Raw genomic sequence first — 15,409 nt, forward strand, 5'->3', positions numbered from 1 at the left:
AGCTGTGTGCCACCTTCCCTTTGTAGTTGAGCCGTGATTGCTTTTGGCACATCAGTGGTAGAGATTTACCCCATCCTTTTGAAAACACTTTATTTTTCTGGTTTGAAAGTCACCACATACTACTGGCCACTTTTTAGCTAAATCTGTTGGTTTCTCATTTGCTGAACAAGGTTTGAGATTTGAAGTACTCTAGGATGTGGTCTTGGACCCCTTCCTTCTTGCTAGGTGATTTCATCTAGTCCCATGGCCTTAACTATCAATTATATGCCAATGAATATCAATTTTTTGTCTCTATTCTTGACCTCTCCTCTTATATTCAGACTTGTATACCTACCTAACTTGACATCTCTTGTTGGCACCACAAAATTAACATATTCAAAATATAGCTTTTAAACCACATTTGCTTCATGCAAATCCGCTACATCTCTATCTCAGTAAATGCGACAAACATCCACCCAGATACTAAAACAAAACTCAGAGTTATTAATGGTTGTTCTTATCTCTTTGCCTTTGATATTCTTATATTCAAAGTATGTCTCTTTAAAGCAGCATGCAGTTAGACTTCTTTTTTTTAATCCTGTAGGTTGATCTTTGTCTTTATTTTAATAGAGTACAATGTCCAATTATGTTTAATGTCATTACTAATATATTTTAGATCAAGTCCACCATATTAACTATTTCTATTCATCACACCAATTCTATGCTCCCTTTTCACCTTCTATTAGATGATTAAGTATTTTCCTTCATTTTTCTCCTCTATTAGGCTATTAGTTATACGCTCTTTTACTATTTACTTAGAGGTAATCCTAAAGACCATAATATGTATCCTTAACCTCATAATGTAAATTTATTCTTATACTGGTTCCAGAGGAAAAAGATCTTAGGGTACTTCATTCCATGTATCTTCCCTCATTGCCATTTATTGTATTGTCATACATATATTTGTGTCCCCAAAAGGCATTTTACTATTGTTTTATATTCTTGGTAGTATTTTGGTATATTCTTTTTCTTGCTGTTATTCCTTCCTATATCTTTGTAATTACACCTTCTGCCTAAAAAATAGCCTTTGACATTTTCTTTAGTGTAGGGTGTGCTGGTGACAAATTCTCTGGTGTTTGTCATGACCTATAAAATTCTGTTATTACATACTGCTTATTCAGGGTAATATTTAAAATGGCATTCAGTACATAGTCAGAGATGAGAACTCTATTCTATTACCTTTAAGTGGAAACAAATTATATGTTTTATCATTATAATTGTATAGTTGCATATAAATGGAAAATGGAGATGTTTTATAAAACCTATCTATAATCATAGATATCATATAAAGGAGATATTTTAAGACATCTATTTTGTGTTTATGAGAAATAATCAAAAACTTCTCATGTGGTCATATGTGTCTCATATTAAAATACTACCTTCTATGTTACTTATCTCTTTTCTAGGGTGGCTATGATGCTGGTATTCTATATCACTGTGAGTTTCCTCCATATGACAAAAACAGTGATATCACAGAAAAGAAAGATGAGCCCTTTGATTTCCGTTTTCTTGAGGATGCAGAAGATAATCCCATCCAAACCATCACTTTCAGGTGAACAGAATTTCAGAAAGCTTTAAAAAACTATAACCCATTGCTGTCTGTGGTTTTCTCCATAATGAATATTGTGAATTTTTAAAGATCTGTCCTAATGGAGGGGCACTCAAACAATGTTAAATAAATCAAAGGAAGAAATAGAATCAAAGTGAATCCTGAAAGTGTATTTCAATCCCTTCTATCAAATATTCTGCCAATAGTTCTTTCTATCACACAACTGAATTGTATAGATTTATTCTGTGTTGTTTAGGAGGAGGCTGCTGCTTGGTCAGATAATGTAGCTTCAGGGGTATGATTCTGGAGAAATCACAAATTAAATTATTACTCCTTAATAATTAGGAATGAAGCATATATGCCAGTCATGCTTTTGGAGACCAAATGCAATAGCTCCAACTTCCAAAGTGGCTCCCCACCACATTTATCCTTTTGTATTAGTTTGCTGGAGCTTCCATGGTTAATTAGGGCTTCAACATGTGAATTTTGAGGGGGACATAATTTAGTCCATAATATCTTTGTTACTAAATATTTACTCATTTGTCAATCAATTTAAAATTAAACATTTTCAGATTAATATAAAGAACAATTTACTTTCTTTTTGTTTCATAGTTTTAACAAAGATATGATGTTTTGTGGAATGCAAGATGGAGCAATTCGAATCTATATCCTAAGTCAGAATGACTCATCATTGACCAGTATGGAAAACTACTGGCACTTTAATATCCATGACAATAATTATGGATGTATTAAAGGCATTTCTACTAGCTATGATGACCGATTTTTGGTGACTGTTGGAGCAGATGGTAATATCTTTGTTTTCAGCATTTTTTCTGTATTTGAGTTAAGGAAAAGCATGAAAGCCAAAGTGCCATCTCCCAGGGTATGTAACTAACAACAAAAAACCCTTTATTTTAAGATAGGAGTGCTAAAATTGTTCATGTTCTTTAAAATTTGAAAACTGCTTAGACACATTAATCTTACAGATTAATCTTTCTACTAGTATTATGATCTTGACTTTCTGATGCTTCTTTTTGAAATATTAAAGATGTTGAATTCCCCTTACTTATAAAGGTATAGAATCCCCCAAATTAAAAAAAATGGTGTTAATTTTCTGTATCAATCACTTAAAGTTTGTTTTCAAAATGCATACTTTTTCATGTACATATAGCTCTTTATTTACTCATTCATCAAAGGGGCGTATTTGAGATGTACACTATAAGTTTGCCTTTGAAAGGGGTTGTAAAAATATTATTGTCTGTGGCATTAGCATATGACAGTGTGGGTCATGAAGGTCCAGTTAAATTATTCTCTTTTTATGGTGAACACATTATTCGCTTTTAGTAAAGACTGAGTATTCAGATCCCCACATTATGTACTTTTACCCTGTCACAGGGCCTGACTTTCCTATTATTGAAGTGGTTCCTTTTGATGAAATTATTAATAACTGTTGGAATTTCTCCTAAGGAACAGGAATTGTATTAGAAAGACTAGAGTTAAAATTGCTATGAACACATCGGCTTCCCACTTAACAGGTAGCCAGCCTTAGAAGAACATACAAAGAACATAGGGAAGGTCTGAGAGGGAAGTTTTTAATTTCTATTAATAGCAGCAAAATTTGGAGAATGGACTGTCGCCTAAAGAGTTTCAGCTCAGGAAGAGGAATTACAGAATGGAAAATGTATGAACATGAAGCAAATCTGTTATTTCTACCTATTGTCAACTCTCTCTATGGAAACCCATATTGGAGAGAAAAAATACATTCTACATATGTATAATAGTGTCCTTTTATTTATGACTGCAATCAGTATTTCCTAAACTACTGCTTTGAAGAAGGTGAAACCAAAAGGAATTAAATGAATAAACCAAAAACTAAACTCTGCGTAGGTTTGAGGTTCTTACCTTACCATGCTATAGAATCATCTAGGGAGTCTTTAAAAGTACAGATGCCTAAGCCCTACTCAAGAGCAATTAAATCAGAATCTCTGAAGGTGAGGCCCAGGTATCCATACCCCCTCACCCCCAAGTCCCTGTGATTTTATTGTGCAACCAGGATTGAGAACAGTTGGCATACATTTTGGGGCTTTTGGGAGCCCCTTTGTTTAAACTGAAATTTATTGAAAACAGCTGAGGCCAGGAGCTCCTGGAACTCACACTAATTTGGAGAAATAAGGGGCTTAATTCTGGGTAATAAAAGAATTTTAAAAAGTAGTTCTTTTTAACCATTTGTTCACTGCTTTGTTACCCAAACCCAGATGACCCCCTAGTGCCAGAGATTGCACGGATCTATAAAACTAATAGAGATAAATACAACAGAATACCTCAGGAATGGTCTCAGAAGTATGCCATGTGATACTACCTTAAAGTCAGAATAACCTTCATTATAGCTGGAATAAACTCTAAATTACTGTTTCTTTTTTGATTTTCTATCTGGTTGCTCTCCTATCAGACCTCATCTTTTTCAATTTTATTTTTTGTTTACCTCCCTCCATTCATTCACATGCCCATCTGAGAAAACAAGTTCTTCCAGCTTTGGACAATAATTGCTTTTAGAAACCGTAAAGTAGTTACAAGAGAACAGTTGTCCAAGATTCAGAATCTTTTAGAAAATGGAGCATGTGTGTTATGTGGCCAGTGTCTTCACTCCAACTTGGTTATGAGACGAAATCCATTCCGCACCGCGCTACCATGCTGAGGGTATCATCCGATGCGGAGGGAGGTGGATGCTCAGTTGTCACATCTAAGGGAGCAGCACTGTTCTGGCAGCATCCGTTCTTGTTGAAGCCTTCCACTGTTAGAGAACTGAGGTCACATGATATACTTTATGCTCATGTGGCTGGAGGATGGTATTAAATTTATAGCGTCGGCAGAACAGAAAATGTGATGTATTTTATGCATGTCAATAAAGGAATGACCTATTCTTGTTCTACAGAGGAAAAAAAAGAATTAAAAAAATAATTCAATAATTAACAGTAACTACAATGTGTTAGTGATCATTGTCTCTTACAGTAGTCATGATTTATGACTCCACCTTTACTAAAGTCGTAAACCTGTCTTACACAAAAAGAGACAGACCTACATTTCATATGTATAAAGACTAGTACTGTATTAAAACAACTTGATCAAAAGTCTTTGTGTCTTTACAGTGAATGACAGCAAAATAGACACCTATCTATTATAAAAGATAGTAGAAAATAAGCAAGTTCAATCTACTTAAGAACTTATTAGCTAGCAAACTAAGACTCTTTGTTTAGTTCACCAGGTCATAATTCTTCTTTAACAGCCTAAGACATTTTACAGCATAGTACCTGAATAAGCAAAGTACTTCTGAGTGATTTACTTCACAGTACTCCCTAATTTAAATTGATTTTGTTTTTAAAGGCAGATTCATATTTCTGATTTCATATCTTTCTCAAAGAGAGGGATTATATTATTCTGTATATTTCTCACTGTATGTCTTCTTTTGATAAGGTGAAGTGAAATGCTTACTAAAAATTATATATATGTATAATCTTCCTAGTACATGCATGAGGAATTTTGGGGAGTTATGTATGTATAAAATGGACATGATTTTTAAAAACCCATATTTTAAAATAAATGACTGAGAAAATTTTTGTGTGTATTCTTTGTTAATAAGAATACACATAAACATAGACAATTCACATTTTGAAGGGCCAATATGGTGATATTAACATTTTTGCATACATATGATTAAGTTTCAAGACTTACTCTACCTACCCCTTTAAGTGAAGTAGAAACAAGTAAGTTTAGTCAACTGCAATATTTTCCCTAATTTATTTTTTATGAAAATATTTTTCAGGCCTGCACTTGCTAGAAAATGGCAGGGGAAAAACCCTCAGTTTACTTATGATTAGATATTTTAAGGGCAATATGCAATTTAAAAGGGCCAATGTTTTATTCCTCTTCCTACAGTTTGGACTTGAAACAGAGCCAATTCCAGAAGATATTGAAGATCCCAAAGCCTACAGGTCTGAGCTTTTTCAAAACAAACCAACATTTTATGGAAGTTGATTAAGCTAAATGAATTTCCAAATAGTTAAATACTAATTTTCTCTTCACTGTTTCTGTATCTTGTTATGCTTTTAAATTTCTGTTTTCAGTATAGAGAATGCCAGAAGAAAAAGAGAACAGGACAAGCTAATGAAAGAAGTGGAAGAAATAAAGGCCAGGAAGAGAGAACAACTCAGAGCTTTGAGGAATCAATTTCAGAAACTGTTAGAAATTAATGAAGAATTACCAGAGCATATGCAGTTTAAAAGGACAGTAAGTCAAAAATAAATTTGACTTTAATTTTAACATATGCTATTTTTGGCTTGAAACTAGTACTATTTTGTCAATAATATCATCTTTAAGCTTCTCTTTTCTGGCCAGTCAATGTGTTGGTAGCAACTAAACTGCTGTAGAACTTGTCATACATCTTAGTTTAGATGCAGAAGAACTTCTTCATACAAAGTTTACTTCTGGATTTAGCTACCTTACCTTTTTTTTGGTAGCAAGATAAGCTACAAATATAAGTTTGAATTTGATTATCAACTCTTATCATATGTAGTCAAGATATCTAACTATTCAATATGTAACTGTTGAATATATAATTTGATTTTTGGTGGTTGCATTTCTATAATTCATCAGATCTGTTGAAAAGATACTATCTGCTTTATCCACAAAGTTTCTGAAAGATGACTTAGTTTATCTTTTTAGTTATGGGGGCAGTTGCTCAATTGTTTATGCTAATTTTGTATGAATTTTTTTCTACCTGCTAGTAATTTTTTTTTCATTTCATACTTCTTCCTAAATGGAAGTACTTCAAGAACCTAATCAAGTAAAAACCCAGAATTTATCATCCTGATTATATCCGTGGTCCTATAATTCTAGAGGCACTGAGGCAACTGCATATAAAAATGCTTTGGTGAAATCATAATGGTTAACTCATACTGGTCAAAAGATGTTTATGCTCTTTTACTAAGAAAAAGGTAGACACTTGCAGAATATGGATGACATAATTCAAAATAAAGAACAACTGAGGCAAGTTCTGTGGCTAAGCACTTTACACACATCATTACTTACAACACAGGCACCTCTTGAAAGAATAATTACCATTTCCAATTTAGTGTGAATGAAGGCCCTGACAATATTCAGGTGTGAAGGTAAGAAACATGAGACGTCTAAGTCTAATTATGGGGAAAATAACCCCCTTGGTGAAGGGCATTCAACCAGAACCTGATGTTAAGAAGATGCCAAAGATTTTTGCTGTCTTTCCTGGGTAGGGTCACATGGGAGGGGATGTTCAGCTAATGAGCAACTGCCAATGAACGTCTACCCTGTGCCCAGCTGGCTATGTAACAGTAATTGCTTTGGGGTATAGGGAATATATTTTTTAAAACTCTGTGAAGGGAACTCTAATGGGGTGGCTCAGTTGGTTGGAGCATTGCCCCATACACCAAAAAGTGGTGGGTTCAATTCCTGGTCAGGGCACATGCCTAGGCTGCGGGTTTGATCCCCAGTTATGGCACATACAGGAGGCAACCAGTTGATGATTCTCTCTCACAGCGATGCCTCTCTCTCTCCTCTCTAAGATCTATAAATGTGACCTTGGATGACGATTAAAAAAAATGTAAACTTCCTACACTCTAAATAGTCTGTTAGCATTAGTTATTTTTATTATGAGAAAAAATCATTTAGTATATAATTTTATTTGTGTTATAATTATTTCTGAGAATGTTTTTCATTTTTTGTGGAAGATCAAAAGTATGTTATTTCTTTCTATAATGGAAAGAGTTTATGATATTTGGGAAGGAGTAATGATGCTGGATGAAATTGAGGAGAAAACTTAAAAATCTGTATGTGTGAAATAGGATTGATAAAAGTACATCGATAAAAGTACCTGTTTTCATGAACAAATCTACCTATCTGCAGGATTTTGATGTAGATTCTAAAATTCGTGCTGAGATTAACAGAAAAACAGTTCATAAAATTCAGCAAGTGGAAAAGGAATTGGCTTGGGAAAAAGAGAAACATGAACTTGGCCTAATGAAGCTACAGAATAGGTAGGATCCATAATTCTTTCAATTTAAGATGTTTGAGAGAATATATTTGAATAAAATAGTTTATAGTGGCTTAATTGAAGTATTCAGATAAGAGGTCTCCTGAAATATGCACTAACTCTTAAAATCTCAAGGAATCTTCTTGTCACTGCTACTGATACCTTCCTGAGCTTTCTGATCACTCCTTCCTATGTAAACCTGAGAAATTTGTTTTACAATTAGATATTTTGTCAACCAAGTTATGTAATACATATTTACATTGTTTTTCACAGTTTTTAAAATCTAACTAATACAATAGCATGTAAATATTAAAACACCAAAAATAAAATAGAGCCAAAGTACTCTCACAATGGAAGACTTCAACTTCTGTCCAATCCCCCTTATGTACCAATTTGACTTCTCAGGGAATATTAGTTTTCTTTGCCTTTTTGAGATATAATTTATATAGAGTAAAATGCATAAATCTTAACTGAACAGCTCGATATGGATAAACTTTTATGGATATATAAACATATATACCTGATACCTGGATTATGGACATTAATAGCACTGCAGAAAGTTCCCTCATGATCCATCCTACTAAAAATTTACTTTGCAAAAATGAATGTTTATCACCATAGATTAGTTTTGCCTGAACCTCATATAAATGAAATGTTGCAGTATGAACTCTTTGGTGTCTGGCTTCTTTACTTGGTATCATGCCTAAATTTAACCATGTCATTGCAGGTAACAGTAGCTTATTCTTTCTCATTGCTTTATAATATTCTATTAAATGGTTACACCACAATTTATCCATTTAACTGTTGATAAATAGTTGAGTCGTTTCTTCTATTTTTTGGCTACTATGAGTAATGGGGCTATGAGTATTTCCGTGCATGTTTTTTGGTGGATATAAGCATGTGTTTTAGAACAGAAGTTTTTAATTTCAGAAAGTTCAACTCATCCATTTTTTTTCAATTTATTAAAGTTTTTGCTATCTCTTAGTGCTTTTATGTTGTAATTAGGAAATTTTGTTTATTCCAAAATTGTGAAATATTCTCCTATGTTTTTTTCTAGGAGCTTTATTGTTTTGCCATTATTTATCTTGAATAAATTTAATGGGTGGTATAAGACAGAGATTAACTATCATAGTTATCACAAATTCATAACTAGGTGGGTCATGGTAGGTAGTAATGCCCCAGGCACATAATTTCTTCAGTAAAAGTGTTATTTTTGCCTTAAGTAAGCTCTGTCCATTGTTTCTTTGCATCTAGGCTAACACACCTTTGAAATTCCCACCTTCTAATGTGTGACCACATTCAAGAAAGCACTTAATCTTAAACTATACTGTAATTTATTTATTTATTTATTTATTTATTTTTATTGTTGTTCAAGTACAGTTGTCTCCAATTTCCCACCACTACTTTCCCCTGCTCCACCCACTCCCATAACCCCTCCTCAATCCTTCCCCACTTTGGCTTTGTCCATGAGTCCTTTATACATGTTCCTTGACTTAAGCTTTCCTCTTCTTTTTCCCAGTTGCCTCCACCCCCCTCCCCTCTGGTTGCTGTCAGTTTGTTCTTTATTTCAATGTTCCTGGTTATATTTTGCCTGCTTGTTTGTTGATTAGGTTCCACTTATAGATGAGATCATACGGTATTTGTCATTCACCACCTGGCTTGTTTCGCTTAGCATAATGCTCTCCATTTCCCTCCATGCTGTTGCGAAGGGTAGTAGCTCGCTCTTTCTTTCTGCTTCATAGTATTCCATGGTGTAAATGCACCACAGTTTTTTGATCCACTCATTTACTGTTGGGCACTTAGGTTGCTTCCAGCACTTGGCTATTGTAAATTGTACTGCTATGAACATTGGGGTGCATAGGTTCTTCTGAATTGATGTTAAACTATTCTGTAATTTAATCCCTGCTTTGCTTTCTCCCACTTTCATGTAATCCCTCCTTAAGCTCAAATGCATAAAAGAAACTGCAAACTGTTATTCTCTGAAGCGTTTATCTCAGTCTTTTGAGATCTTTTTTTCCAGGCATATCCTCTGTTTGGCTCAAATAAGCTTTTGTAAAAATTAAAAACAGAAAACAAAAACAAAGAGATAGAGATCAAGTGTCATTTGTTTCTGCGTGGATATCTAATTGACCGAGTATCATTTGCTGAAAAAAACTACTCTTTCCTCACTAGATTGTAGTGATGCTACAGTTAACCATGTATATGTGGTTCTGATCCTGAACTCTTCATTCTGATCCATTGAACTATATATCTATATGCTCATATCACATTGTCTTAATTATTTTTTTGACCTCTCACATTGTAAATCCCCTGGCTTTGTTCTTCATCTTCAATATTAAGTCCTCTGCATGCTAAGATTTTTTATTGGAATTACCTTGAATCTGTACATCAGTTTAGACATTTTCAGACATCTAAAAAATATTGAATTTTTCAGTCCATAAACATGATATATCTTGAAAAGAATCCACTTTTAATGTTTCTTCTAGTGGTTGCAACCATACATCTAAATAACATATTTCTATGAATTTATTACTAATCATTATTTATTGACTTCCTAGCATGATAGGTGAGGATTTTGCTCACTTTAACATGCTCATGCTGTATTTTTTTTTAACCTTTTTGGACATAGAAAATATATTATAATAACACTTTAAAGTCCTTTTCTGCTAATTATATCATCTGCATCATTTCTGGGTCTGTTTTTATTCATTGATATTTTTCTCTTTATTTTAGCTCATATTTTTCTTCTATTTTGCCTGCCTGGAAAGTTTTGATTGGATGCCAGACATTGTGAATTTTACATTGTGGGTGCTGGATTGTTTTTTTAAAGAGGAAATTCATTTTTTTTAAGATTTCATTTATTTTTAGACATAGGGGAAGGGAGGTAAAAAGAGAGGGAGAGAAACATCCATGTGTGGTTGCTTCTCATGTGCTCCCTACTGGGGACCTGGCCCACAACCCAGGCATGTGCCCTGCCTGGGAATTGAACCAGCAACCCTTTGGTTCGCAGGCTGGTGCTCAATCCACTGAACCACACCAGCCAGGGCTGCTGGATGTTTTTTTACATACTTTTACATATTCTTGATCTTTGTTCTGGGATTTAGTCAAGTTATATGAAAACAGCTTGCTTTTTTTGATGCTTGCTTCTTTTTAAATGATTTTTTATTGTTCAGTTACAGTTGTCCCCATTTCCCCCCCATTACTCTTCCCTACTCTACCCACCCCCACCTCCCACATTCAATCCTCCCCCTCCTCACTGTCGTCTTTGTCCATGGGTCCTTTATACACGTTCCTTGATGACCTTTCCCCTTGCTTTTAATCTTTGTTAGGTGGAATCAGGCACCCTTTAGTACAGAGCTAATTTTTCCCACTACTAAGATAAAATTCTTCTGAGTACTCTTCCTCTATGTCCCATGTGTTATAAGGCTTGTGAAAACGTAAGCTACTCCAACCTGTGAGGGGGTCTGGGGATTATTCTACCTGCTTCCTTCCGGTGTTTCTTTCCCCAGCTTCAGATAGACCCCTCACACGTTACATGCTGATTAGGGCTCACCTGAGGCAGGAAGGCAGCCCTTTGCAGCTCTCCAGCTCTCTCTCCGTGTGCGGCAGTCTCCTCTCAGGTGCTCTGCCTTGTGAATTATGGCACTGGTTACTTGGCATCTAGTCCCTGAATATTTGAATTCTTGGATAATATTTGAATATATAAATCCCTAAATTATATCTAGATTGCTACCCCCCAAGAGATGAAAGTAAGGAGTTCTTCTCAGGAAGAACACTCAACATAGTGTCCTATGTTTGGCTTTAATATTCATAATATATTTATAAATATATATGACAAATATGAATCTTTCCCAAACTCAGGTACACAGGCAATATTGCTAGTTTTTATTTTATTGAAAATAACTTAAATTTGACTCAGGGCTCCTGTTCCACCAGGTTGACAAGAAAGCTATTTTTAGTACCACTGAGGCTCACTGCCCCAGCCTGCCTGCTTTTTTTCAATCCTTTGAATCTATGGTTCCTGTGCTCTGCTGGAGCAGGGCAGCCTTTGGTAAGGTTTACAGGATTCAACACACTCGTAGCCATCATCCTAGAGGCCTTGTGTCTCCCCAGATGCTATCAGAAGCAGGGAACAAGTGCCCATCACTCTAGGACCCAATTTGCCCATCATCCTTCTCGTCAAGTGGAACCTCTTCCTTCCACTCTCCTTGCCCTCAAATACTTGTTTTCTTAACTCCCTGTTTTCTTGCCCTGGTCTAGGCCCCTGACCCTCCATAGCTTGGTGTCTTCAATAAGCTTATGGAAGGAAATATTAAAAACCTAGCTCTCTGATTGGAACTGGGGAGAGGATAAATTTGTACCACTGAATATCACTAGGCATTACCAGTGTTTTCATCTTCATTGGTCTAATAAGCCAAATATAATAACTCTTGGTTGAATAATTTATATTGATTATTGATGTAGTTAAACATTTGTTTTCATTAGTCTATAGTTCATTTATCTTTATTGTTATAATTGTCTATTTAGAGTCCTTGTTTGTTTTTCTTGGAGTTCTGTTTATTTTTCCCCTTATTTTTAGTTATAGTCTATTCCTATTTCTCTATTTGCCTTTTATTATATACATTGTAACTACTTTCTCCTACCATTTGCCTTAAACCTTGTTCATATTTTTCTAACTGTGCAGAAGTTTTAAATTTTGATGTGATCAAAAGTATTCATTATTTCCTTCATGTTACCTGGATTTCATGGCAAAACTAAAATTTAAAGAGTAAAAAACTCCCATAGGCAAGAAGATAAAGGGAATAAGTCTTACAGAGATGAGAAAGATACTATGCTATGAGAGAAAAGGGAAAATTAAAAAGAAATAATAAGCCATTTTAAAAGGAGAAATACATTCAAAGGATTGAGTTATAAAAACAATAAGAAAGACAAAAAAGCTAGGAATAATTACTATGTACATAAATAAGTTAAATTCTAAAATTAAAACATGGGGGAATAATTAGGAATAAGTTCTAAAAATAGCAATAATTTAATTGATGAAGAAAAACTTTTAAAAGATAAATCTCGCCCTGGCTGGGTGGCTCACTTGGTTGAGCATCTTCCCGTACACCAAAGAGTCAAAGATTCGATTCCCAGTAAGGGCACATACCTAGGTTGCAGATTCAATCCTCAGTCAGGGCTTGCACAAGAGACAACTGGTCAATGTTTCTCTGTAACATTGATGTTTTTCTCTTTCCGTCCCTCCCTCCCTCCCTCCCTCCCTCTCTCCCTCTCTCAAATCAATATGCATATCCTCAGGTGAAGATTAAAGAAAAAAAAAAAAGGCCCTGGCTGGTGTGGCTCAATAGATTCAGCGCTGACCTGAGAACCAAAGGGTCATTGGTTCGATTTCCAGTCTAGGGCGCATGCCTGGGTGTGGGCCAGGTCCCCAGTAGGGGGTGCTTGAGAGGCAACCAGACATTGATGTTTCTCTCCCTCTCTTTCTCCCTCCCTTCTCCTCTCTAAAAAAAAATAAAAACATGATAATCTTTTTAAATAAAGATAAATCTTTGTGGGCTGTAGGAGAACAGTGAACTAGAGTGTAGTATGAATTTCTGAGCTTAATGTTTCTTATAGAGGCAAATAGGGTAATATGATAGATATGAGATATATAGTATATATATCATCTCACTATTACTTATATTTGTAATATATAATGAGATACATATAAAATGGAAGATATACAGTATATGAATTAATAGAGAGGTAGATTACATTTTCTTAGTTTGAGATGATCCATTTACCATTAAACTGCAGTCAACTTGAAAAATTTTTATTTTTTTACACATCACCAAAACAGTAATATTATACTGATTGATAATAGGTCATTTAATATTTACATTAGAAAGAAAATTCTACTTGCTCTTTAACCAAGTCCTACCCAACTTCCATCCTTGTTGGTATATGCATGATTAAGTTTTGGATCCAGTGTGATATTATTTGTTATTATATTTTTATTGTTCAAATACATTTGTCTCCATTTTCCCGCCACCACTTTCCCCTGCCCCACCCATCCCCACCCCCTACCCTCAATCCTTCCCCACTTTGGCTTTGACCATGTGTCTTTTATGCATGTTTCCTGATTTGACCCTTCCCCATCTTTTCCCTGTTACCACCCTCCCACCTCCCCTCTTGTTACTGTAGGTTCATTTTTTCTTTCAATGTTACTGGTTATATTTTTCTTGCTTCTTTGTTTTGTTGATTAGGTTTCACTTACAAGTGAGATCATATGGTATTTGTCTTTCACCCCTTGGCTTATTTCGCTTAGCATAATGCTCTCCAGATCCATCCATGCTTTTGCGAAGGGTAGTAGCTTTTTCTTTCTTTCTGCTGTGTAGTATTCCATTGTGTAACTGTACCATAGTTTTTTGATCCACTCATTTACTGTTGGGTACTTAGGTTGCTTCCAATACTTGGCTATTGTAAATCGTGCAGCTATGAACATTGGGGTGCATAGGTTCTTTTGAATGGGTGTTTTAGGATTCTTAGGGTATAATCCCAACAGTGGAATTACTGGGTCAAAAGACAGTTCCAGTTTCAGTTTTTTGAGGAAATTCCCAACTGTTTTCCACGGTGGCTGCACCAGTCTGCATTCCCACCAACAGTGCACTAGGGTTCCCTTTTCTCTACAACCTTGTGAGCACTTGTTTGTTGATTTGTTTATGATGGTCATTCTGACTGGTGTAAAATGGTATCTCACTGTGATTTTAATTTGCATCTCTCTGATGGCTTGTGATGCTGAGCATCCTTTCATATGTCTCTGGGCCCCATATATGTTATAAGCATAGTATATTGCAGTCTTATTTTATTACTTAATAATTATGTAGAATGATTAAAATGGTGTAAATGATTAAAGTGGTGACTAGTGAAGATACTTGTTTCTTTTTCAGGTTTCTTGACTCATTGGAAAGTGATACTATTGTGGTTCATGCCATACAGAGTGATCACAAGATATCCTCCTACAGGCTTACAAAGCCTTCCAAGTACTCCAAATTCAAACGGGCCAGTCAGTCAGACAGACGAACAAGCAAATTGGAGAGGTTTGAAAAAGAGGGAACTGGAAGAAGTGATAGCCAGAAAGATATAGGTAACCTAAATGACTAGAAAGCTTTTAAGTCCTCCTTAAGATTTCAAAACCAGGTTGTATTTTTGTGGGCAGAACATTGGAATGCATTTTGGTGGCTTGAGTTGAATCTCCTGTCTCCGGTCTTTCATTTCTTTGGAAGAAGTAATCTAAAGAACTTTGTATGGTTGAGATTAAGAGGTCAATTTTCTCCAGCAAATGCTGCACACCAACCTTCCTGTTTGGAACAGGCTGCTAAAGAAAACTCACCCTGGTCATGTGACTGAGAGGATAAGAATACCCAATGCTGCTGGGGGTTTTTGTTTTTGTTTTTGTTTTACTTCCTGTGTACACCTATTCTTAAATCTAGGATTTCCCCCAGATGCTAGTTTCCAGGCATTGTTTCTACCCAGATTCCTGGGCTCCATCCCAGAGTGCGGGACTGGAACACAGCATTTCAAACTATTTTCGAAGAACATGTGCTTTAAACAGAAGGATGAGCTGAGAATAGAGATGTAAAAATAGTACTTCTAATTCCTGCAACCTGCCTCTTGTAACTGCTCACAGGGTAACTGCAGATGACTAGAAGGAGGACAAGGATTCAGGGAATGGCTTGGAGAGGACAGTCAAGAACAAATTAAGGACCCAATGTAGCCTG

General features: G+C 35.3%; 1 protein-coding gene across 1 annotated transcript in view; it reads left to right on the forward strand.

Annotated features, from left to right (window-relative positions):
* Positions 1–15,409, forward strand: part of CFAP44 (cilia and flagella associated protein 44) — a 100,821-nt gene that overhangs the window by 52,375 nt on the left and 33,037 nt on the right. Inside the window, exons 17-22 of the mRNA XM_054577303.1 lie at positions 1,446–1,591; positions 2,201–2,471; positions 5,522–5,577; positions 5,710–5,872; positions 7,523–7,653; positions 14,579–14,775. Of these exons, the coding sequence (XP_054433278.1) occupies positions 1,446–1,591; positions 2,201–2,471; positions 5,522–5,577; positions 5,710–5,872; positions 7,523–7,653; positions 14,579–14,775 (964 nt within the window). The remainder of the gene's footprint in view (positions 1–1,445; positions 1,592–2,200; positions 2,472–5,521; positions 5,578–5,709; positions 5,873–7,522; positions 7,654–14,578; positions 14,776–15,409) is intronic.

The sequence above is a fragment of the Pteronotus mesoamericanus genome, unplaced genomic scaffold (assembly GCF_021234165.1).
Source record: "Pteronotus mesoamericanus isolate MK-2021 breed Mesoamerican mustached bat unplaced genomic scaffold, CSHL_Meso_final contig_42, whole genome shotgun sequence".
Taxonomy (NCBI): Eukaryota; Metazoa; Chordata; class Mammalia; order Chiroptera; family Mormoopidae; genus Pteronotus; species Pteronotus mesoamericanus.